Source organism: Bombina bombina, chromosome 5 (genome assembly GCF_027579735.1).
Source record: "Bombina bombina isolate aBomBom1 chromosome 5, aBomBom1.pri, whole genome shotgun sequence".
NCBI lineage: Eukaryota > Metazoa > Chordata > Amphibia > Anura > Bombinatoridae > Bombina > Bombina bombina.
This window is the reverse complement of record NC_069503.1, coordinates 837,696,920-837,722,374: the sequence shown is the minus strand read 5'-3', so window position 1 is coordinate 837,722,374 and position 25,455 is coordinate 837,696,920. Positions and strand designations below refer to the sequence as shown.

The following is a 25,455-nucleotide window of genomic DNA, read 5'->3' as shown; positions in this document are numbered from 1 at the left end:
CAAGATGGTTAAGGAAGTGCTGGAAAATAATGGTGGCCACACAAACTATTGACACTTTGGGCCCAATTTGGACATTTCCACTTAGGAGTGTACTCACTTTTGTTGCCAACGGTTAGACATTAATGGTTGTGTGTTGAATTATTTTGAGGGGACAGCAAATTTACACTGTTATACAGGCTGTACACTCACTATTTTACATTGTGGCAAAGTGTAATTTCTTCAGTGTTGTCACATGAAAAGATATAATAAAATATTTACACAAATGTGAGGGGTGTACTCACTTTTGTGAGATACTGTGTATATATATATATCTATATATATTATATATATATATATATGTGTGTATATATATATATATTAAAATAAATGTTCAAAAAGTGTTTTAAAGAGATATGGTATATGACAAGGTGTTGCACTGGTAAGTGCTCAAAAGGTGTATAATATATATATGTGGATTTGTATGTATATATGTGTATGTATGGTATGTCCTGTTCCAGCATGACTGCGCCCCTGTGCACAAACTGAGGTCCATGACGTTTGACAAGTTTAGTATGGAAGAACTTCAGTGGCCTGATCACAACTCCATTTAACACCTTTGTGTGAATTGGAACACTGATCGTAAGCCAGACCTTGCCCAACATCAATGTCTGACCTCACAAATGCTCTTTTGGCTGAAATGGCACAAATACTAAAAAGGCATACTCTTAACTCTTTCCAGAAGAGTGGCAACTTCCCATTTAACACTTTTCCTGAGTGAAGACTGAATAATCTTACTTATTGTCAGCAGATGAATCTCAAGACTGAATAGATATTAATTTTCACATTTTTGATACTGGACTGATAAAAGTAGAATTACAGAGAAGTACCCTTTTCTTTTGATTTGCTTTCATAAGGCCTTTTGTACTGGATTTTAGAAACTGTAGCTGTACCAGTGTTTGTTAACATCACTTTAATCTATTCAAATATGAATAGATTAAAAATATTGTAAAAAGATAATGAGAGGACAGAAAAAAACAAAAGCAAAATGGACGTGAGCAGATACTTTATTAACGGTTTATCGCTATCCATAACAGACAAGTTCATATAAAAAACAATGATCCTCCACCCAATAACTTCACTGCTAGATGAAATAAAACTGCATTGCACTGCAATGTGTAACTCTCAGCATTGGAAGTGAAGGCATTAGCTAAACCTCTATTACACAGTAACAAATATACACGGAAGCACAATCTATGTGCTATTTTCAGTCTCATTAGTCAGGTATTCAGCCAGCTCATTCAACTGAGAATTATTTAAGGCATTAAGCAAATTTTCAGGGGTTGCTTGAACTCCCTCTCGATCGTGCCATGCAACAAGAAGAAGCTTGGCTCTCATTTTCACATCCTCACTATCTGATTCAATCTCTTTAATGTCCACATCCTTCATTTCTAGGAAAGGGGCTAGAGTCTTCCATTGCTCTCCCAGCTTGTTTGCCAATATTTCTATTTGCTCTCCGGTGAGGATTAACTTCTGCTGTCGTACATCCGGACCTAGAAGAATAATTCAAAATGATTATATTTATATAGAATATATATCAGGGATGGTCAGCTGGCGGCCCATGGGCTACATGTGGCCCTCTGCACTAGTTCATGGATCCCCTGGGGAAAAGTAGAACTAACAACGTGTTCTATAGTTTTGCTGGCCCCAGGAAAATGAAAATGTGTGCTTTGAGGACTTCTTTTAGGTGAGCAATCAAGGGAGCTGCAACTCAAAAGAGCTCTCTGGAAGGGAGAACCGCAGATAATGGGTACTGTACAACTTACTTAAAGGGACAGCCTAATTGAAAATTGTTATTGTTTAAAAAGATAGATAATCCCTTTATTACCATTTCCCAAGTTTCACATTACCAACACTGTTATATTAATTTACTTTTTTCCTCTGTAATTACCTTGTACATAAGCCTCTGCAGACTGCCCCTTATTTCAGTGCTTTTTTTTTTTTTTTTACAAACTTGCATTTCAGCCAATTAGTGCTGACATATAAATAACTCCACGGGAGCAAGCACAATGTTATCTATATGCCATATGTGAACTAGCACTGTCTAGCTATGAAAAGCATTAGCTGCACTGAGCTAAGAGGCAGCTTTCAATGGTTTAGAAATAAGCACATCTAGGTTTAGCCTTCAACAACGAATACCAAGAGAACAAATCAAATTTGATGATAAAAGTAAATTGGAAAGTTATTTAAAATTGCATGCCCTATCTGAATCATGAAAATTTAATTTTGACTATACTGTCCCTTTAAAGGTGTTCCTGTGCCACTCAACATTTTTTTAGGAAATGTATTATTATGTGTGAGTTTAAATTAATATGTGGCACTTAAAGGACCACTAAGCACAGTAGAATAGCATAATCAAATGCATAAGACAATGCAAAATCACAGTTAGTGCCATTTCCCTTCCTAATGCATGTGACAGCAATCTGCCAATCACAAAATGCATAACCTGTGAATCTTGCACATGCCCAGTGGGAACTGATGCCTCAGAAACCATGCATATAAAAAGATTGTGCACATTTAGATAGTGGAAGTGAATGTGGAATGTTGTTTAAAACTGTGTGCTCTATCTGAATCACAAAAGTTTTTTAATTGATTGTCCCTAAAGGCTAAAATATTGATCTGCGGACCACATGCGTTGGGAAGCCGGTCATCACTGTTATATATAAAGGGTGCATATTCCATGTGATAAAATGACTTGATTTAAACACAGATAACTTTTTTTTTTATTACACTGCAAGCAGATATTTAAACGAAAACACGTTAACTAATAAGCACTTACTTTCATTAGTCTCCTTTAACAATGATTCATTATCTTCATCATCTTCTCCTGTTTTGATTTCTTCTGATGGTGGCTTTAAACCAAATTTTAATTGAATAATAAAAAAATAAAAAATAGGCTTTAATAAACTGATACTTGTTGACAACGCCTTGCATCAATTTTAATTTATTATTATAATTTAAAATGTTTAAATTGATTAAATATGTTTGTTAATAAAAAAAAATACAAATCTAACACAGGTTTGACTAATATAGTTTGTATTCATTTTAAATGTGCTGAGACAAATGGGGTATCAAGTAAACTGACTAACAGACTACACTGGTAGGTGGGATACACAAGGCAAAAATTAGCACAGTAAATATTAAGGGTGTAGATTAAAGTAGAGTTACCTATTCCAGGCCACATACTGGAAATTATTTTTTACATTCTCTCTACTTTATGTGTAATATAACTAAGAAATGTTCTTCGGATAATTTGAGAATTTAACAGTATTAGCAGCACAAAAACATTTGAACAAATTTGTTTGAAGCTTGGAAATAGTAATAGTTGGCTTTCTGACTGTGGCGTTTTCCAACAGAAGGTTAACAACCTGGGACACAAATGTGGTCTCCATGGATACACAGTTTGGTACTAATGCCAAATGACAATGTGGTTTTATTTATATTGTGTTCAGCAATGATGAGTTAGAGATTTTAGAGAATGCCACATTGTATTCTAGAATATACTATGGGACTTTCACCAACCTTGGGTAAACACTACTTCAGAACAACATCCAAATACTGTCAGATGATTCTTTGATTTTCATTGTATTTTTTAATTTTTTATTTCTACTAATAAAATTCTGTAAAATTAAAACAATAAACTAGAAACCCTCTTTGGGAGCATATTTGCAGTGGATATGACTCAAGCAATACTGATTTTGATTGACTGCATTTGTCTGAGAGTACATAAAAAAACAGTACTCACCACAAACCTAGAGATTTGACAAGACACATTAGTAATTTATTTTTTAGACGTACCTCCACCTCCTTACTAGTTAAATGGAAATGATTATAGATATGTGTATGTATACTTTGTGTGAACAATTTTGCAAGGCCCTTTCCTGTTCTAGCGTGACTGTGCACCTGTAAATATGGTTTGGCGAGTTTGGTGTGGAGAAAGTCGAGTTGGCTGCACAGAGCCACAACCTCAACCCCATTGAACACCTTTGGGATAAATTAGAACCCCGACTGCGAGCCAGACTTCCTTCTCCAACACCAGTGCCTGACCTCACAAATGTTTTTTTGGCTGAATGAGCACAAATTCCAACAGACAAAGGTGGGGCCAACTCCATATTAATGCTCATGGTTTTGGGCTGGGATGTCCAACAAGCCATACAGGTGTGATGGTCAGATGTCCATATTGTATTGGCCATATCGTGTGTGTGAGTATTTTCTCATTAACTTTTATTGAATTTGAATATTTTTAATAGGCTAACATGCAGACTTACAGGTAACTCCTTGGCCAATTTGATCACCATATTCTCAAGGTATTCTGGTAAACTTTTAAACTGCTGATTGGTTGGCTGGAAGAAGTGAGGACTTCTACGTGCTAACAATCGTAATGCTCTCCAACCATAATTAGAATTGTTCACCGCTCTGCAAAAAGAAAAGAAAGATCTAACACCAGCATAATTTAGGATCTAGCAAAACAACATTTACATTTTAAGAGGCCATTTAGATCAGGACAGAAAGCATATACAGTACTGGGTAAGTAACTTATTTTATAGGTATACAGCACTGTCTGGTTTTCATTATTATGTTCTATGGGCTTCTCAGGGCATTCTTTAACTACACAAACAAACATGCCCTAGCCACACTATATTGTGCAATATTGATTATTAGCAGATCATTTGCACAAGTCAGAATGTAAATATATGAAAATTCCATGAAACACAAGCATGCTGCAGCCTCAGAGGCAGGACTTTTTTCACTTTCTGCAATGAGATTTTTTTTAATGAAAAATAATTTAAAAATGAAATTCATTTTATATTAGGCTATTACACTAAAGCACAATTTTAATTACAATGTGTTGATTAACTGGGAAAAAAACAATTTTAGGTTGTATCACAGCAGCTGAAACTCTCATTGCAAATTAGCTGCAGAAAAAAAAAAGAGAAATTGTTAAGATTTTAAAATGTCTCTTGAAAAAATGTGTTTCCTTTGCTCTTGGTCCAACATATATTTACAAGGTAAAAATGTAGTAATACAAAGGTGCATTGCTCACAAGAATGTCATATTCAGGCGTCACAGCTTTTCAGACCAGAAAAATGCTAGGGGGTGTGGTTTAACCCCCCCCCATAATTTATGTAAGAACTTTAACTGATAAATTAATTTCTTTCATAGTGGCAAGAGTCCATGAGCTAGTGACGTATGGGATATACATTCCTACCAGGAGGGGGCAAAGTTTCCCAAACCTTTAAATGCCTATAAATACACCACCCACAACTCAGTTTAACGAATAGCCAAGTAGTGAGTGATAACAAAAAGAAGTAAAAAAGCATACAAAAAGAGGAACTGGAAATACAATTGTGCTTTTATAAAAAAACAAAAAAACATAACAACCATAAAAAGGGTGGGCCTCACGGACTTTTGCCAATATGAAAGAAATGAATTTATCAGGTAAGTTCTTACATAAATTGTTTTCTTTCATATAATTGGCAAGAGTCCATGAGCTAGTGACATATGGGATAGAAATACCCAAGATGTGGAAGTCCACAGAAGAGTCACTAGAGAGGGAGGGATAAAATAACAGCTATTTCTACTGAGAAATTAAATACACACAATAATTAAGTTTTTCTTTAAAAAAAAAAACTTAAATCAAAAGCAGTAGAATCAAACAGACAGCTGCCTGAAGAACTTTTCTACCAAAGACTGCTTCAGAAGAAGCAAAATTCATAAAAATGGTAAAAACAAGAAAGTATGCAAAGAAGACCAAATTACAGATTTGCAAATTTGATCAACCGAAGCTTCATTCTGAAAAAGCCCAAGAAATGGCGACTGAACTTAGTAGAATGAGCTGTAAATCCTGCCCTGCCTCCAAATAAGCCTTGAAAAACAAAAGCTTTAACCAGGATACCAAAGAAATGGCAGAGGCTTCCTAACCTTTTCTGGAACCAGAAAAACAACAAATAGACCTAGAAACCTTGATATAGAATTATAAAGCTCTTACCACATCCAAAGTATGTAAAGAACTCTCAAAGAATTCTTTTGGATTAGGACACAAAGAAGGAACAACAATTTATCTACTAATGTTATTCAAATTCACAACCTTAGGAAAAAAAGAAGTCCACAAAACAACTTATCTAGATGAAAAAATGAGATAAGGAGACACACAAGAGAGCTGATAAATCAGAAACTCTTGTAGCAGAAGAGATAGTCAAAACAAACAACACTTTCCAAGAAAGTAGATAATAGTCAAAGAAAATATAGGCTCAAAAGAGAAGAGCCTGCAAAATCTTTAAACCAAATAAGACTTCAAAAAAGGAGAAAATAATAAACAGGCTTGATACCAACCAAAGCCTGAACAAAACAGTGAATATCAGGAAGTTTAAACAATCTTTCTAGGAAATAAAACAGAAAGAACAGATTTGTGTCCCTTCAAAAAATTTGCAGACAAACTAATCCAAACCATCCTGAAAAAAACTGTAAAATTCTAGGAATTCTAAAAGAATGCCAAAAGAATTTATGAGAAGAACACCATAAAATATAGGTTTTCCAACTCTGATAACACATGTTCCTTGAAACAGACTTATAAGCCTGCAACATAGTGATACAAACTGAGTCAGAGAAACCTCTATGACTAAACACTAATCAATTTCCATACCATCAAATAATTAGTAATTTGAGATCCCGATGGAAAAATAGCCCCTAAAACAAGAGGGCTGGCCAAAGAGAAAGCGGCCAAGGATGGCAACTTGGACATCTGAACAAGATTCACATACCAAACCTGTGGGGTCATGCAGATGCCATCAGAAACACATGAGACTGTTCCAATATGATCTTGGAAATCACTCTTGGAAGAAAAAACCAGAGGTGGAAAGATGAAGTCACGTTGCAAAACCAAGACACTGCTAATGCACCCACCATTTCTGCCCGAGGATCCCTGGACCTCAAAAGGTACCTGGGAAATTGAGAAAACCCATCTGTATAGAGATACCACTCTTCTGGATTTAAAGACCGACGGCTGAGATAATCCACCTCCCAAATGTCTAAACCTGGGATAAAAAAATAGTAGAAAATAGACAGGATATGAATTCCATCTAAGAACTTATTCAAAATAGTTCTTAATTGCTTAAGGAACTAACAAGTCCCTATTTGTTGATTGACATATGCCACAGTTGTGATATTGTCTGTCAGAAAGCAAAAAAATGAAAAAGCTCTCTCATAAAAGAGGCCAAGTCTGAAAGAACTCTGAAAAATAGCACAGAGTTTTAAAATATTGATTGGAAACTTTGCCTCTTGAAGTTTCCAAACCCCTTGTGCTGTCAGAGACCTTCAGACAGCTCCCCAACCTGTAAGACTTGCATCCATTAAGAATACAGTCCAGGAAGGACAAACAAAGGAGGCCCCTGAATAAAATGATAGACTAATCACCAAAACAGAGAGAGTAGAGTCTTAGGATTTAAAAATATCAACTGTGATATCTAAAAACAATCCCTGTATCATTGATTCAGTATGCAAAGCAAAAAGAGAACTCTGATGAAAAACGAGCAAAGGGAACCACTCCCGATGCTGCAGTTATGAGACCTAAACCTTCCATGCACATAGCCACTGAAAGAAATGTTCTAGACTGTAATTTAGACAGGCTAACGCCAATTACAATTGACTTTTGTCCGATAAAGACAAAGACATGAACACAGAAGCCATCTAGAAACAAAAAAATAAGTGACCCTTGTCTGAGGAATCACAAAACTCTTAGGTAAATTAAATCCTCTAACCATGTCTTGAAGAAACAAAACTTAGTTGATTCATGAGGGATTCCAAAAAAAGAAAAGTCCATATATTTGAATACTGCTCTTTCATAGGTATGTATTGGGTACTTGTAAACCGCGTCTAATCACCCATAAGGGACTCAAGACGCTGCTCATTTAATCGATCTCTGAAGGATGAAAGGCTGAATGGACCTCGCCAGGAATCAAACCTGCAATCCTCAGGTTGCTACAGAGCTCAGCCACAGTGCATAAGCATGCTGAGCTATCTGTCCGGCTTTAATAAAAGAAAAGTTTAAGCTAATACCAAGATACCATCCAAATAAGGAAGCACCACAATACCCTACTGTCTGAAAACAGAAAGAAGGGCACCAAGAACCTTGAAAAGATTCATAAAGCTGACGCTAGACCAAACGGAAAAGCTAAAAATTAGTAAAGCTTATCCATAAAGGAAAATCTCAGAATCAACAAGTGGTCTCAATGAAGTAAAATGACCTTGCTGAACCAAAAGGCTTAATAGTCCTTATAATCGCCAACTTAAAAAGTTGAGACTCTAACAAAACAATATAAAAGTCTTCAGATCCAAGATTGGGCTGAAAAAAACTTTCGTCTTTGGGACAAAGAATAGAATTGAATAGAAACCCAAACCCTGTTCCTGCTAAAAGAACTGGTATAATCACTCCTGAAAAAAACTCAGAGTGTGTACTGAGAAAGAAAGATTCTTCCCATAGGTGGTCTCATTCTAAAAATCTATTCAAACCCTAAGAATAACAGATTTTGGACTGAGTTCATCCAAAAACAATTTAATCTGCCCCCCACCAGAAGGACTGGTTTGAGAACCACACTTTCATGCAGTCTAATAACTAGTAACTATATAGCGTTTTTCACCCAGAAGGATATAAAAAAAAAACGCTTTTTCAGTGCTTACACTCTGAGTTAACCAAATTAGGAGCTGATAAAAACAGTTGTTATTATTACACAAATAAATGGTACACAATAAATTGACCTCAAAGGGCCAAAGGGCTGTATTAACCCTGCCGGGAAATTAATCTATGACCCTTGCATCTAGAAAAAGCGTTTGTAGTCAGGACATTCACCAACTGATCTACATCACCGGACTAAAAGTAGGGCAGAAAAAAACCTCTAGAAATAGTGGAGATAATAGAAATCAAACAAATTATTATCCTAACAAGATAGAGATAAAATATATTTTAAATCATAATAGATATAGTAAACATAATTAAATGAATACATCTAAAGTAAATAAAAACATAATTTATGTAAGAACTTAACTGATAAATTCATTTATTTCATATTGGCAAGAGTCCATGAGCTAATGACGTATGGGCTATACAATCCTACCAGGAGGGGCAAAGTTTCCCAAACCTCAAAATGCCTATAAATACACCCCCTCACCACACCCACAATTCAGTTTAACGAATATCCAAGTAGTGGGGTGATAAGAAAGGAGTAAAAAGCATCAACAAAGGAATTTGGAAATAATTGTGCTTATGAGCTAGTGACGTATGGAATAGCAATACCCAAGAAGTGGAACTCCATGCAAGTGTCACTAGAGAGGGAGGGATAAAAATAAAAACAACTATTTTCCGCTGAAAAAAAATGAATCCACAACCCAAAACATAAGTTTAGTCTCATAAATGAAAAGAAAAAACTTAAATCAGAAGCAGAAGAATCAAACTGAAACTGCTGCCTGAAGAACTTTTCTACCAAAAACTGCTTCTGAAGAAGCAAATACATCAAAATAATAGAATTTAGTAAATGTATTCAAAGAAGACCAAGTTGCAGCTCTGCAAATCTGATCAACTGAAGCTTCATTCTTAAAAGCCCAAGAAGTGGAGACTGATCTAGTAGAATGATCTGTAATTCTCTGAGGCGGGGCTTGACCCGACTCCAAATAAGCTTGATGAATCAAAAGCTTTAACCACGAAACCAAGGAAACGGCAGAAGGCTTCTGACCTTTCCTGGAACCAGAAAAGCTAACAAATAGATTAGAAGTCTTCCTGAAAACTTTAGTAGCTTCAACATAATATTTCAGAGCTCTCACCACATCCAAAGAATGTAAAAATCTCTCCAAAGAATTCTTAGGATTAGGACACAAAGAAGGAACAATAATTTCTCTATTAATGTTGTTAGAATTCACAACCTTAGGTAAGAATTTAAATGAAGTCCGCAAAACTGCCTTATCCTGATGAAAAATCAGAAAAGGAGATTCACAAGAGAGAGCAGATAATTCAGAAACTCTTCTAGCAGAAGAGATTGCCAAAAGGAACAACACTTTCCAAGAAAGTAGTTTAATTTCCAAAGAATGCATAGGCTCAAATGGAAGAGCCTGTAAAGCCTTCAAAACCATATTAAGACTCCAAGGAGGAGAGATTGATTTAATGACAGGCTTGATACGAACCAAAGTCTGTACAAAACAGTGAATATCAGGAAGCTTAGCAATTTTTCTGTGGAATAAAACAGAAAGAGCAGAGATTTGTCCTTTCCAGGAACTTGCAGACAAACCTTTATCCAAACCATCCTGAAGAAACTGTAAAATTCTAGAAATTTTAAAAGAATGCCAAGAGAATTTATGAGAACACCATGAAATGTAAGTCTTCCAAACTCGATAATAAATCTTTCTAGAAACAGATTTACGAGCTTGTAACATAGTATTAATCACGGAGTCAGAAAAACCTATATGACTAAGCGTTCAATTTCCATACTTTCAAATTTAATAATTTGAGATCCTGATGGAAAAACGGACCTTGAGATAGAAGGTCTGGCCTTAATGGAAGTGGCCAAGGTTGGCAACTGGACATCCGGACAAGATCCGCATACCAAAACCTGTGAGGCCATGCTGGAGCCACCAGCAGCACAAACGATTGCTCCATGATGATTTTGGAGATCACTCTTGGAAGAACTAGAGGCGGGAAAATATAAGCAGGATGATAACACCAAGGATGTGTCAACGCATCTACTGCTTCTGCCTGAGGATCCCTGGACCTGGACAGGTACCTAGGAAGTTTCTTGTTTAGATGAGATGCCATCAGATCTATTTCTGGAAGACCTCACATCTGAACAACTTGAGAAAACATCTCTGGGTGGAGAGACCACTCCCCTGGATGCAAAGTCTGACGAGGTAATCCGCTTCCCAATTGTCTATACCTGGGATAAGAGCTGCAGAAATTAGGCAGGAGCTGGATTCCGCCCAAACAAGTATCCGAGATACTTCTTTCATAGCTTGAGGACTGTGAGTCCCACCCTGATGATTGACATAAGCCACAGTTGTGATATTGTCTGTCTGAAAACAAATGAACGGTTCCCTCTTCAACAGAGGCCAAAACGGAAGAGCCCTGAGAATCGCACAGAGTTCTAAAATATTTATTGGTAATCTCGCCTCTTGAGATTTCTAAACCCCTTGTACTGTCAGAGATCCCCAAACAGCCCCCCAACCTGAAATACTTGTATCTGTTGTGATCACAGTCCAGGTTGGACGAACGAAAGAGGCCCCTAGAATCATACGATGGTGATCTAACCACCAAGTCAAAGAGAGTCGAACATTGAGATTTAAGAATATTAATTGTGATATCCTTGTATAATCCCTGCACCATTGGTTCAGCATACAAAGCTGGAGGTGTCTCATATGAAAACGAGCAAAGAGGATTGCGTCCGATGCTGCAGTCATGAGACCTAAAACTTCTATGCACATAGCCACTGAAGGGAATGATTGAGACTGAAGGTTCTGACAAGCTGAAACCAATTTTAATCATCTCTTGTCTGTTAGGGACAGAGTCATGGACACTGAATCTATCTGGAAACCTAAAAAGGTTACCCTTGTCTGAGGAATCAAAAAACATTTTGGTAAATTGATCCTCCAACCAAGTCTTTGAAGAAACAACACTCGTTGATTCGTGTAAGATTCTGCAGAACGTAAAGACTGAGCAAGTAACAAGATATTGTCCAAATAAGGAAACACTGCAATACCCCGCTCTCTAATTACAGAGAGTAGGGCACCGAGAACCTTTGAAAAGATTCTTGGAGCTGTTGCTAGGCCAAAAGGAAGAGCAACAAATTGGTAATGCTTGTCTAGAAAAGAGAATTTCAGGAACTCATAGTGATCTGGATGAATTGGAATATGAAGATATGCATCCTGTAAGTCTATTGTGGACATATAATGCCCTTGCTGAACAAAAGGCAGAATAGTCCTTATAGTCACCATTTTGAACGTTGGTACTCTTGCATATCGATTCAAAATCTTTAGATCCAAAACTGGTCTGAATGAATTTTCTTTCTTTGGAACAATGAATAGATTTGAATAAAACCCCAGACCCTGTTCCTGAAACGGAACTGACATGATTACCCCTGATAACTCCAGGTCTGAAACACACTTCAGGAAAGCCTGAGCCTTTACTGGGTTTGCTGGAATGCGTGAGAGAAAAAAATCTTCTCACAGGCGGTCTTACTCTGAATCCTATTCTGTATCCCTGAGAGACAATACACTGAATCCATTGATTTTGGACCGAATTGATCCAAACATCTTTGAAATATCTTAATCTGCCCCCCACCAGCTGAACTGGAATGAGGACCCCACCTTCATGCAGACTTGGGGGCTGGCTTTGATCTCTTAAATGGCTTGGACTTATTCCAATTTGAGGAAGGCTTCCAATCGGAAACAGATTCCTTGGGGGAAAGATTAGATTTCTGTTCCTTATTTTGTTGAAAGGAACGAAAACAGAAGCTTTAGATTTACCCTTAGGTCTTTTATCCTGAGGCAAAAAAACTCCCTTCCCCCCAGTGACAGTTGAAATTATTGAATCCAACCAAGAACCAAATAACTTAATACCTTGGAAAGAAAGAGATAGCAATCTGGACTTAGAAGTCATGTCAGCATTCCAAGATTTAAGCCACAAAGCTCTTCTAGCTAAAATAGCTAAAAACATAGATTTAACATCAATTTTGATTATATAAAAAATAGCATCACAGATAAAATGATTAGCATGTTGAAGTAAGCGAACAATGCTAGACAAATCAGAATCCAATTCTTGTTGCGCTAAATTTTCCAAACAAAAAGTTGATGCAGCTGCAACATCAGCCAAAGAAATTGCAGGCCTGAGAAGATGACCAGCATATAAATAGGCTTTCCTTAGATAAGATTCAAGTTTCCAATCTAAAGGATCTTTAAAAGAAGTACTATCTTCCGTAGGAATAGTAGTACATTTAGCAAGAGTAGAGATAGCTCCATCAACCTTGGGGGATCTTTTCCCAAAACTCTAAAGAAACTGCTGGCAAAGGGTACAATTTTTTAAACATAGAAGAAGGAATAAAAGAAGTACCAGGCCTATTCCATTCCTTAGAAATCATATCAGAAATAGCATCAGGAACTGGAAAAACCTCTGGAATAACCACAGGAGGTTTATAAACAGAATTTAAACTTTTACTAGTTTTAATATCAAGAGGACTAGTTTCCTCGATATCCAATGTAATCAACACTTCTTTTAACAAAGAATGAATATACTCCATTTTAAACAAATAAGAAGATTTGTCAGTGTCAATATCTGAGGCAGGATCTTCTGAACCAGATAGATCCTCATCAGAGAAGAACAATTCAGTATGTTGTTGGTCATTTGAAATTTCATCAACTTTATGAGAAGTTTTAAAAGACCTTTTACGTTTATTAGAAGGCGGAATGGCAGACAAAGCCTTCTGTATAGATATAGAAATAAATTCTTTTAAACTTACAGGTATATCTTGTGCATTAGATGTTGAGGGAACAGCAACAGGTAATGAACTACTACTGATACATTTTCTGCATGTAAAAGTTTATCATGACGACTATTACAAACCACAGCTGGAGATATAACCTCCACAAGTTTACAACAAATGCACTTAGCTTTGGTAGAACCGTTATCCGGCAGCAGAGTTCCAACAGTGATTTCTGAGATAGGATCAGATTGAGACATCTTGCAAATGTAAGAGAAAAAAACAACATATAAAGCAAAATGATCAATTTCCTTATATGGCAGTTTCAGGAATGGGGAAAAAAAATGCAAACAGCATAGCCCTCTGACATAGAGAAAAGGCAAGAGGCATATAGGAATGGGGTCTTAAATAATGAAAATATTTGGCACCAAGTATGACGCACGACACAAAACAGAAAAAAAAAAATTGGCACCAAAAACGTCCGGAAATTACACACTTGCGTCACAGAAGACGCAACCTTGTGAAGGACTCAGTGTCAACTAAGACGCCGGAAATGATGAAATTGCTTCAACGAACGTAACGCCAAGAATGACGCAATAAACTTTGGCATTTAGCATCCCTCACGAGCCTAATTCTGCCCACGAATTTAAAAGATAGTCAAATTTTAAAAAGACTACACCCCAGGTAAGAAATAATTTTTTCTTAAAAAAACATTTGCCAGATATGAAACTGACAGTCTGCAAAAAGAAATATACTGAAAACCTGAATCATGGCAAATATAAGTACAATACATATATTTAGAACTTTATAAAATACATAAAGTGCCAAACCATAGCTGAGAGTGTCTTAAGTAATGAAAACATACTTACCAAAGACACCCATCCACATATAGCAGATAGCCAAACCAGCTGAAACGGTTATCAGTAGAGGTAATGGAATATGAGAGTATGTCGGCGATCTGAAAAGGGGGGTAGGAGATGAATCTCTATGACTGATAACAGAGAACCTAAGAAATAGATCTCCCGTGAGGAAAACCATTGCATTCAATAGGTGAATCATGTAATGAAGCACCTTATGGTTGTTATACTGTAAATAGACATTACATGATACTTGAATAAAAGTTAAGTTTTACTTAAACCACTCGAACCGGATGTTTACATCAACATTCTTTCCTCTCTGCTTATCTCTGTGAATTTACCCAATTGAGGTCTGTTGAGTGCTATATATGTACATTCTTTGCCAGTTATTCACTGGATCCTCTTGTACGTAACTTCTGTCTTATGTACAGCACCCGCCTAATATTACCTGAACATTTAGCCCCTTACTAGTTTAAAGGGAAAATATTATTGCAGTATTAAAGGCAACAACCCATGTAGTGCCATCGTTGTTCTTTCTTCTTTGCCTACACTGAGAAACTTGTTGAGGCCCTTTAGGTCTAAAATGGGTCGAAAAGGTCCCTCTTTTTTGGGAACAACAAACAGATTTGAATAGAATCCTTGAACCTGTTCCCTTACTGGAACAATCACTCCCAGGGAGGAAAGGTCCTAAACGCAGTTCAAGAATGCCTCTCCTTTTACCTGGTCTGCAGATAATCTTGAGAGGTGGAATCTGCCCCTGGGAGGGAAAGTTTTGAATTCTATTTTGTAACCCTGAGATACTATGTCCACAGCCCGAGGATCTGGGACATCTCATCTCAACGCCTGACCAAACAGGAAAAGTCTGCCCCCCACTTGATCCGATCTTGGTCCGGGGGCTGGCAATTCATGCTGAGTTAGACTCAGCTACGGGTTTCTTTGATTGCTTCTTTTTATTCCAAGACTGATTGGGCGTTTAAGAAGACTTGGACTGCTCCTGCTTGGAAGAGGGAGAGGAAGACTTTTGACCTTTGAAGTTACGAAATAAGATGCCGTACTTGCTACTGTGGCAATACAAACTGCAGGTTGCCATTGAAGACCTTGATGAACATACATCTTCTTCGAATAAGCTTTCAGCTTTTTGTCCATGAGATCCTTAAAGGAGCAGCTATCCTCTATAGGGATCGTAGTTCTCTTAGCAAGAGTAGAAATGCCAGAATATAAATAGCCCCTTTCTACTTTAGGCACGCGCCAAGAGTCTTTAATGGAGTCAGCAACAGGAAACATCTTTTTAAATACAGGAGACAGGAAGAAAGGAATCCCTGGCTTCTCCCATTCCTGTGAAATAATCTCTGTCACATGGTCTTGGACAGGAGAAACTTCCACAGAGGAAGGAACATCATAGTATTTATTAAGCTTACTAGACTTCTTAGGGTTGGCGACAGAAGTATCGGAGTTGTCCAAAGTAGCCAATACCTCCTTTAACAGTACACGAAAGTGTTCAAGCTTAAATCTGAAGTTTACTTCTTCAGTATCAGATGAAGGAATAATACTGTTCTAATCTGAGATTCCACACTCAGAGGCTACCGACGTATTCTCCTCATCAGACTTATGAGGGAGGGCAACCTGCGTAGCAGTAGGTGGAACAGAAACCTTACTATCTGAATGTCTAATTTTCCTCTTGCGTTTTACCAGCATAGGAAATGCAGATAATGCTGCAGATATCGCAGAAGATACCTGTGCAGCAAAATTTGCAGGCAAATAAACTCCTCCAGGAGACTGAGAGGAACTGCAGGGCACTGTATGTGATGCCATAGAGGCTTGGGATGTTTGAGGAGAAAGCTGTGGCATTGCCTGAACAGCATCATCCTGAGAGACATTGGGCTCAGAGGGCAACAATATATCTTTATATTGAAGTGTTCTAGCTAAGCATGCAGCACAGAATTGCATAAGCAAAACAATTTGTGCTTCAAAGCATAACAAGCACAGAGTCTAAAGACACAGAGTCTTGGTCCATGTCTATAATACTAAATAAAAAAAATCCCCAAATTGTAGAATTTTTTTAAATACACTGTCACTTTAAGAATTTTTAATACCACGGCCGCTTAACGTTATGCAAAAATTCTTTAAAATAATAAACCAATCAGGCCCCCTACACCTCAGACAGGCTGAGGTGCCTTACTGTAACACTTATACACAATTTTGCTGCCAGAAGTCTCTAAAACGATCATATAGTAGATTGACACTGAAGAGACTGAAATTCAAAACAAACGCTCAAGCAGTCTGTCAGGTAGCCTGTTCTAGCTAAGCAAGCAAAGAAAAACAAATGGAAAATTTTAAGTTTATACATAAATTCCTGTATAAAACATAAGCCACACACATACTAATAAAGTATAAAAAAATTAGCCCAAAGAGGAAAAACGTCCCAATAAAGGGAAGATTAACCCCTAGTCTAAACATACATAATTGTGCCTCCCCACTGCCAAAGAAAATCCTGTATAAAGGATTTTAAAAATGTCCTTATCTACTGCATACAACATATTCTTCTGAAGTGCAAGTCTCCAAGACCTAGAAGACAAAAGCACTTACCTGCAGTCTAGCTGTCCGGCAGGAAGACAGCTCACAAGGCGTGAAAGGACACATACTTCTTACAGAGACCTGTAGAAAAAGAAAGAACAGAGTAACCAACTCTGGCTTTCTGTACCATGGGCAGCAATGTGATAGGAAACAAAGCAAGGACTACCTCACAACTTCCTAACTGCTTAAAAGCCACCACTACTCTACTGAAGAGATTGACGTGGACTCAGCTAAACCCAAATCCTTGCTTGCAGGGAAAAGTACCTGAAAAAGGAATTCATTTTTCTTCAGACACCAAACTTCACCTCCTCCATTGACAGAGGCAAAGAAAATGACTGGGGATTATGGCTAGGGGAGTGACACTAAACAGCTTTGCTGTGGTGCTCTTTGCCTCCTCCTGCTGGCCAGGAGTGATATTCCCACTAGTAATTGAATGCCATTGTGGACTCTCCATATCTTAGAAAAGAAATTAAGATTTACCGTCTCTTTAAGGAAATGGCACGCTTACATACAAAGTAATGCAATTATGCAGACTTATTTGCCTAAGCAATGATCTTGTTTACTTACAAAATATTTCAACTGAAACATCAACGTGCAGGTAATTTTAATGTATAAAACTTACTTATATTCATTTTCAACCATATTTTCAGGATCGGCTTGTTCAATTGCCTCTTCAAAGAACTGCTCCAATGTAGGCATAAATTCCCTAATTAAAACAGAACATTTTAATTAACAGATTCTGGAGGATGACTGAGCTTTGGAAGATTTATGAGTAAACAAAATAATACACTGCCCTGGGAAATTATGTTGGTAGAAAGATGAGACAAAAAAACATTACAAACTTAATACAATCTTGCAGTTGGCACAAAAGCTTATGCTATTACCTTGGTTGACTAATATTCCCCCAAAATTATAGAACAAAAGTGCAGGGTACATGAACAATTGAGAAAAGTACAAGCTGTGTCATATTTGAGGTTTACATCCTAACTCTGCTTACCACATCACAAAAATAAAGATAGTGGCACCCCTTCTCATTATCAGTCTTAATAATGGAAGAGCAGTTAAAGGGCAGATGGTGCTTTGCAGGGTTAAACCCATTATGGGAGGGGTAAAGGGAAAGAACCCCCCACCCCCACCAGGGCAGGAGAAACTAGATTCATGCCTAATAACACTTCACTTTTTAGTTACCAAAATGCATGTTGCTAATTATAACACATTTTGTTAGAAATAACCATTTAGTAATGAAGCAGTTATTTGATATCTTGGTTATACGATTTAAGTATCAGAACTTGTACTGAACAATATGATCAGTTTCTTGTATTGTTTTGCTTTGAGTATTCCATAAAGTGAAAAACAAAAAACATTGTATCGCCATTGAAATTACTGTATAGATCTATACAAAGTTGTTGTTATTTTTTTAAAGGGACATTAAACCCAATTTTTTTTCTTTCATGATTCAGATAGAGAATAACATTTTAAACAACTTTTTAATTTACTTCTATTATCTAACTTGCTTCATTCTCTTGATATTCTTTCCTGAAAAGCATATCTAGATAGGCTCAGTAGCTTCTGATTGGTGGCTGCACATAGATGCCTTATGTGATTGGCTCACCAATGTGCATTGCTATTTCTTTAACTAAGGATATCTAAAGAATGAAGCAAATTAGATAATAGAAGTAAATTGGAATGTTGTTTAAAATTGTATTCTCTGTCTGAATTATGAAAGAAAAATTTTGTGTTTAATATCCCTTTAAGCATTGGTGAAATATCTAAAAAAGTTACATTTATATGTTGATATTGCTAATTTCAGACAGCTTTTTTTTCTGAACATTATTTTTTTCTTTTTAGAAAATATTAAAGTGGAATTTAGCCAGCCTTATTTTAAAAAGAACCATTGAGTAGATGTGTTAGAAAACAGTTCCAATGATGGAACTGTTTTCTAGCACCTATACAATTTCAATTTATCATAATAAAAAAATTAATTTTAAATTATCTATTTTTATTTCATACTTTGTTTTTGCTTTTTTTTTTTACTTTTTGTTTTTACCATTTTAGGGACTGCAATATTTTATTTTAGCAACAAACTAAAGTGCTTCACTTCATCAAGATCACTTTCACACCCTACAATAATATAGAATTTGGGGTTCATTAGTTATTTTTTTTACTTTTTTCTTTATATCATCATAAATTTGGGGGTTTATCGCTTTTTTTCTTTACTTTACTGAATTTTTTTACATCATGTAGCACTACAATCACTAATTTATTTTCACACTCTGTGGTTAGTTTTAGAGTGCCAGTCACAACTCATTACTATAATTCACTTTAACAAAAAAATGTTTACATACATTACATCATGTTATCCTTAGGGAATTTAATTACACTATTCACACTTTTTTTTTTTTTTTTTTTTATCAATTTTTCATTTATTATTTTTCAGCTTACAATATTGGGGTCTGAAATGTGCAGAAGAGGTGGCAGGCACAAATACAATGTATTTTAATACTTTCTGGGATATACAAAAAGAAAAAAAAAAAAAGGAGTTTGAAAATAGCCAAATGCCGCTGGTGTTTTACATATTTGCAGAGCTGGATTTTTTCTTGTGAAAGTGCAACACTGAAATCTGGGCAAATCCAAATTCACAACAAGAAATCTGGCTCTGAAAACATAATTTATGCTTACCAGATATATTCCTTTATTTCCGGATAGGGAGAGTCCACGGCTTTATTCCTTACTGTTGGGAAATACAACACCTGGCCACCAGGAGGAGGCAAAGACACCTCAGTCAAAGGCTTAAATATCCCCCCCACTTCCTCACTACCCCAGTTATTCGAGGAAACAAGGAAAAGTAGGAAAAACATTAGGGTATAAATGGTGCCAGAAGCATAAAATAAATAATAGGGGACCGCCCATAGACAAGAAACAACGGGCGGGGGCCGTGGACTCTCCCTATCCGTTAGGAAAGGAATTTATCTGGTAAGCATAAATTATGTTTTCCTTCCTAAGATAGGGAGAGTCCATGGCTTCATTCCTTACTGTTGGGAAAAACTATACCCAAGCTCCAGAGGACACTGAATGAATAACCGGAGGGAACAAAAAGAAAGAGGCGGACCCTATTTTGAGGGCACCACAGCCTTCAAAACTTTTCTCCTGAAAGCTGCTTCAGCCGAAGCAAAAACATCAAACTTGTAAAATTTTTAAAAAGTATGTAAGGAGGACCAGATAGCCGCCTTACAAATCTGATCCATAGAAGCCTCGTTCTTAAAGGTCCAAGAGGAAACCACTGCTCTAGTGGAACGAGCTGTTATCCTTTCAGGAGAACAATGTCCAGCTGTCTCATAAGCTAAGCGGATGACACTCCTTAACCAAAAGGGAAGTCAAAGTAGCCTTCTGCCCCTTACGCTTCCCCGAATATACAAAGAGGAAGATTGTCTAAACTCCTTAGTTTAGAACTTCAAGGTGCGAACCACATCCAAATTGTGAAGTAAGCGTTCCTTCGATGAAGGAGGATTAGGACACAGGGAAGGAACCACAATCTCCTGATTGATGTTGCGATCTAACAACCTTAGGAAGAAAACCTAAATTTAGTATGTAAAACTGCCTTATCTGCATGAAAAATCAGATAAGGGTGCTCACATTGCAAAGCAGAGATCTCAGAAACTCTGCGCACGCAGAAGCAATAGCCAATAAAAAAAAGAGAACCTTCCAAGATAACAATTTAATGTCAACGGAATGCAGAGACTCAAATGGAACCTGTTGCAAAACCCGAAGAACAAGATTTAGGCTCAAAGGAGGAGCCCCAGATCTAAACACAGCCTTAACAAGGATTGCATGTCTGAAAGCTCAGCCAGTCTCTTGTGCAATAAAACCGACAGGGCCGAAATCTGTCCCCTCAGGGAACTAGCAGAAAGGCCCTTCTCCAGCCCATCCTGGAGAAAAGATAAGATCCTGGCAAGCTTAACTCTGTGCCAGGAAAAACCACGCTCTTCACACCAGAATAAGTAGGTCCTCCACACCTTGTGGTAGATACGCCGAGTAACTAGTTTATGAGCTTGATTAAGAGTATCAATGACACTCTGAGAGAAACCTCTCTTGGCTAAGACTAAGCATTCAATCTCCATGCAGTCAGCCTCAGAGAATCTAGGTTTTGACGAACAAATGGACCTTGTATCAGCAAGTCTATGCGACAAGGTAACGTCCACTGAGGAGATGAGGACATTTCCACTAGATCCGCGAACCACGTCCTTCGCGGCCACAATGGACAATCAGGATTACTTATACCCGCTCCTGCTTGATGGCGGGCCACCACTCGAGGAAAAAGCAGTAATAGAGGAAAAATATGAGTTTGAACCTCCAGGCACTGCTAGTGCATCTATTAGATTCGCTTGGGGAGCCCTCGACCTCAACCCGTACCTGGGTAGCTTGGTATTGAGACGGGGCGCAATGAGATCTATCTCCGGTGTCCCCCACTTGCTGCATATCTCTGCAAACACCTCATGATGAAGAGACCATTACCCTGGATGAAAGGACTGCCTGCTGAGAAAATCCGCCTCCCGGTTGTCCACAACCGGAATGTGGATCGCTGACAGCGAACAGCTGTGGGCCTCCGCCCACTCCAGAATCTGATATACTTTCCTCATTGCCAAGGGACTTCTCGTTCCCTCTTGATGGGTGATGTAAGCCACCGAGGTTATATTGTCTGATTGGAATCTGATAAACTGGGACGAAACCAAAAGTGGCCAAGCCTTCAAGGCCTTGAAGATTGCCCATAGTTCCATAATACTGATCGGGAGGGAGGACTCCTCCTGAGTCCACAACCCCTGTGCCTTCCCGGCACCACAAACAGCTTGCCATCCGGATAGTTTTTTTTGCGTCCGTAGTCACAATCTCCCAGGATGGTCTTAAAAAGCATGTCCCTCGGGACAGATGATCTGGACAGAGCCACCAAGAGAGCGATTCTCTCGACCGACTGTCTAATACAATCTGTTGATACAGATCTGAATGATCGCCGTTCCACTGCATGCACAGTTGTAAAGGTCTGAGACGAAACCTAGATAAAAGGAATGATATCCATGCAGGACACCATGAGACCAATCACCTCCATATACTGAGCCACAGAGGGACTCAAGGAGGGCAAGACATGCCGAAGTTAGCTTGCAACATTTCTGGTCTGTTAGAAAAAAACCTCATGGATATGGAGTCTATTATAGTACCCAGGAATTCCACCCGGGTACTTGGGATAAGAGAACTCTTTTCCAAGTTTATCTTCCATCCATGTGATCGAAGAAGACTGAGATGGGACTCCGAGAATTCTTCCGCAAGATGAAAGGATGGTGCTTGGCAATAGTAGCTAGGCCAAACAGAAAGGGCAATGAACTGGAAAGTGCTGGTCAAGGAATGCAAACCTCAGGAACAGGAAGTGTTCCCTATGGATTGAAACATGAAGGTAAGCGTCCTTCAGATTTATAGTGGTCATAAACTGGCCTTCCTAAATTAAAGGAAGGATGGACCTTATCTCCATCTTGAAGGAAGGGACACTGAGAAATTTGTTTAAGCACTTTAGGTCCAGAATTGGGCGGAAAGTTCCCTCCTTCTTTGGGACCACGAAAAAGTTTCAATAGAACCCCAAACTTCTTTCTTCGATAGGCACCAGGACAACAACTCCTAAGGAGGATAGATCCTTCTTTTCTGGTCTAGTAGACAGATTAGAGAGAAGGAATCTGCCCCTTGGTGTATAAGATTTGAAGCCTATCTTGTATCCCCGAGATACCACTTCCAGAACCCACCGATCCTGTATGCCCTTGAACCAGGCGTATGAAAAGAGACAGTCTGCCCCCTACATTATCCGATCCCGGATCGGGGGCCACCCCTTCAGACCGATTTGTTTTTGGCGGGATTCTTATTCTGTTTGGATTTATTCCAGGACTGAGCCGGCTTCCAAGTACTCTTGGGATGCTCGGGCTTGGAGGAGGATTATTGTCGTTGGGATTTGTTAGAACGAAAGGAAGGAAAATTAGAAGATTGTCGTCCCTTAGACTTCTTCTTCTTATCTTGCGGTAGGAAGGCACCCTTGCCTCCGGCAACTGTAGAAATAATGGAGTCCAGGCCTGGATCAAATAAAATCTTTCCCTTGAAGGGAAGAGAAAAGGAGTTTAACCAGAGTGCCCGGCGGGCTAGGACCACAAAGCCAGAGGCCTTTGCATTTAAGGCGAATAATTTGCATGTTCGCATCATAGATAAAAGAATTAGCAATTCTCAGAGTTTTAATTCTGTCTTGAATATCCTAGAGGGGAGACTCCACCTCAATGAATCCGACAAAGAGTCGCACCAGTAGGTAGCCGCTCGGGCAACCGCGGCAACTGCAGCCGCCAGTTAAAACAAAAAACCTGTATGTTGAAACATCTTTCTCAGAAAGGTTTCCATTTTCTTATCCATCGGCTCTTTGAACGAAGAACTAACCTCAAGAGGTATAGTAGTACGTTTAGCAAGCGTAGAGATAGCACCATCCACCTTAGGAATGGAGCCCCACAAATTCAGTTCAGATTCCCGGAACAACTTTTTAAAAGTAGACGAGGGGGAAAGGAAGAACCAATTCTTTCCCATTCGTTCTTAATAATGTTCACTATCTTAACCGGCACTAGAAAAGTCAAAGGAACGTTCCTGTCTTTGTAAACTCTGTCTAATTTAGGTATCGTAGGTTCTTCAGGCAGCGCGGCCTCTGGAACCTCTAACGTAGAAAGAGCCTCCTTTACTAAAAAACGCAAGTGCTCAATTTTAAATATAAAGGACGGTTCCTGTAAAGCAGGAGGCTTAGACGCTAAGGACTCTGACCCAGAAAGTTCAACCTCTGAAGCTACAGAGGTTAACTCATCATCGGATAACCGAGACATAATAGCTAAATCCAATAAATATTTAGATGACTCCGGGTCAGGAGAGCTATGTTTAACCTTTCTCTTGCATTTGTTAGAGCGAGGTAATGCACCAAGGGCCGCAGACACCGCCGTTTGTAACTGCGCAGCAAAGTCCGCAGGAAGAAGGCCCCCTCCGAATGGAGGATTAGATGTGCTTTTCTCCCTTCTTAGACTTTATAATGGTGTTAAGGCATGTGGAACATAATTGAGTGGGCGGAAAAAACACGGCCTCCTCACAATATCAACAGGTATGATTTAGTACAAAAAGAGTACCTTCTAACATGTCAGAGTCTTCCATAGCTCAGGTTATACCCACAGAAGAACACAAATAACGTTTTTTATTATAGAAAACTGCACCTTTATACTCCCAATGGCTGGGGCACTCACCACCACCTAGACCCAGACAGTTAACAGAGGAATGGCACTCCTGAGGTTCAAGTCTCAGCCGGAATGGAGGAAATGAACATAGACCACCCCTGTTATTACAAGTACAGCAGGTAATAGGAGCTGTGCAACACTTTCAAAATCGAAAGTGAAACTTAAAAGGGACAGTCAACACCAGAATTTTTGTTGTTTTAAAAGAAAGATAATCCCTTTATTACCCATTCCCCAGTTTTGCATATCCAACACAGTTATAATAATACACGTTTTACCTCTGTAATTATCTTGTATCTAAGCCTCTGCTGACTGCCCCCTTATTTAAGTTCTTTTGACAGACATGCAGTTTAGCCAATCAGTGCTCACTCCTAGGTCACTTTACGTGCATGAGCTCAATGTTATCTATATGAAACATGTGAACTAATGCCCTCTAGTGGTCAAAATGTATTCAGATTAGAGGCAGTCTTCAAGGTCTAAGAAATTAGCATATGAACCTCCTAGGTTTAGCTTTCAACTAAGAATACCAAGAGAACAAAGCAAAATTGGTGATAAAAGTAAATTGGGAAGTTGTTTAAAATTGCATGCTCTATTTAAATCATGAAAGTGAAACCTGTTTGTTCCAGCCAAAAACACACAGTCTATCAGCCCAGGAAAAAAATCAAACAAAGCAGCATGTAAATAATTAATACACTGATTAATTAACCCCAACTATTCAATAAACCCCCTTCAGAGGATATTAACCCTGGATCCTATCAAGGTATAAAGGAGCCACACTGTGACACTGTTATAGCATTTTATGTGTAAAAAATGAAATGATCTTACCTCCAGGATCCATGCTGTGGAACAGAACACATCCTCTCAAGTGTGACAGTCTTATAGCAGCGCTCCTGACATGGACTTGAGTGAGAGAAAGCAAGCAGTGAAACTCGTCAACACTAAATGCTTAGGATCTGTTAGCAGTAGTCTGGATGGTTCGCAGAAAAAAACTTTCCCTGCATCTCCAGACTCTAACTTTCATCAATACTCTCACTGAGAGGTTCACGTGACTACTTCAAACTCCAGTCCTATCTCGAAGGGCAGATACCCTTTTTCAGGACTCAATGAATCTGACACTTCTCTGCCACCTCCTAACGTGACGAAAGGCAAAGAATGACTGGGGTAGTGAGGAATTGGGAGGGATATTTAAGCCTTTGGCTGGGATGTCTTTGCCGCCTCCTGGTGGCCAGGTGTTGTATTTTCCAACAGTAAGGA

At 38.3% G+C, this 25,455-nt stretch overlaps 1 protein-coding gene across 1 annotated transcript in view; it reads right to left on the bottom strand.

The window, feature by feature from the left end:
* Positions 1 to 1,025: 1,025 nt before the first annotated feature.
* Positions 1,026 to 25,455, bottom strand: part of THOC1 (THO complex subunit 1) — a 76,042-nt gene continuing 51,612 nt past the window's right edge. Inside the window, exons 18-21 of the mRNA XM_053714966.1 lie at positions 17,541 to 17,624; positions 4,305 to 4,452; positions 2,816 to 2,888; positions 1,026 to 1,529 (exon numbers count right to left, since the gene is read on the bottom strand). Coding sequence (XP_053570941.1) covers positions 1,231 to 1,529; positions 2,816 to 2,888; positions 4,305 to 4,452; positions 17,541 to 17,624 — 604 coding nt within the window. The 3' untranslated portion in view covers positions 1,026 to 1,230. The remainder of the gene's footprint in view (positions 1,530 to 2,815; positions 2,889 to 4,304; positions 4,453 to 17,540; positions 17,625 to 25,455) is intronic.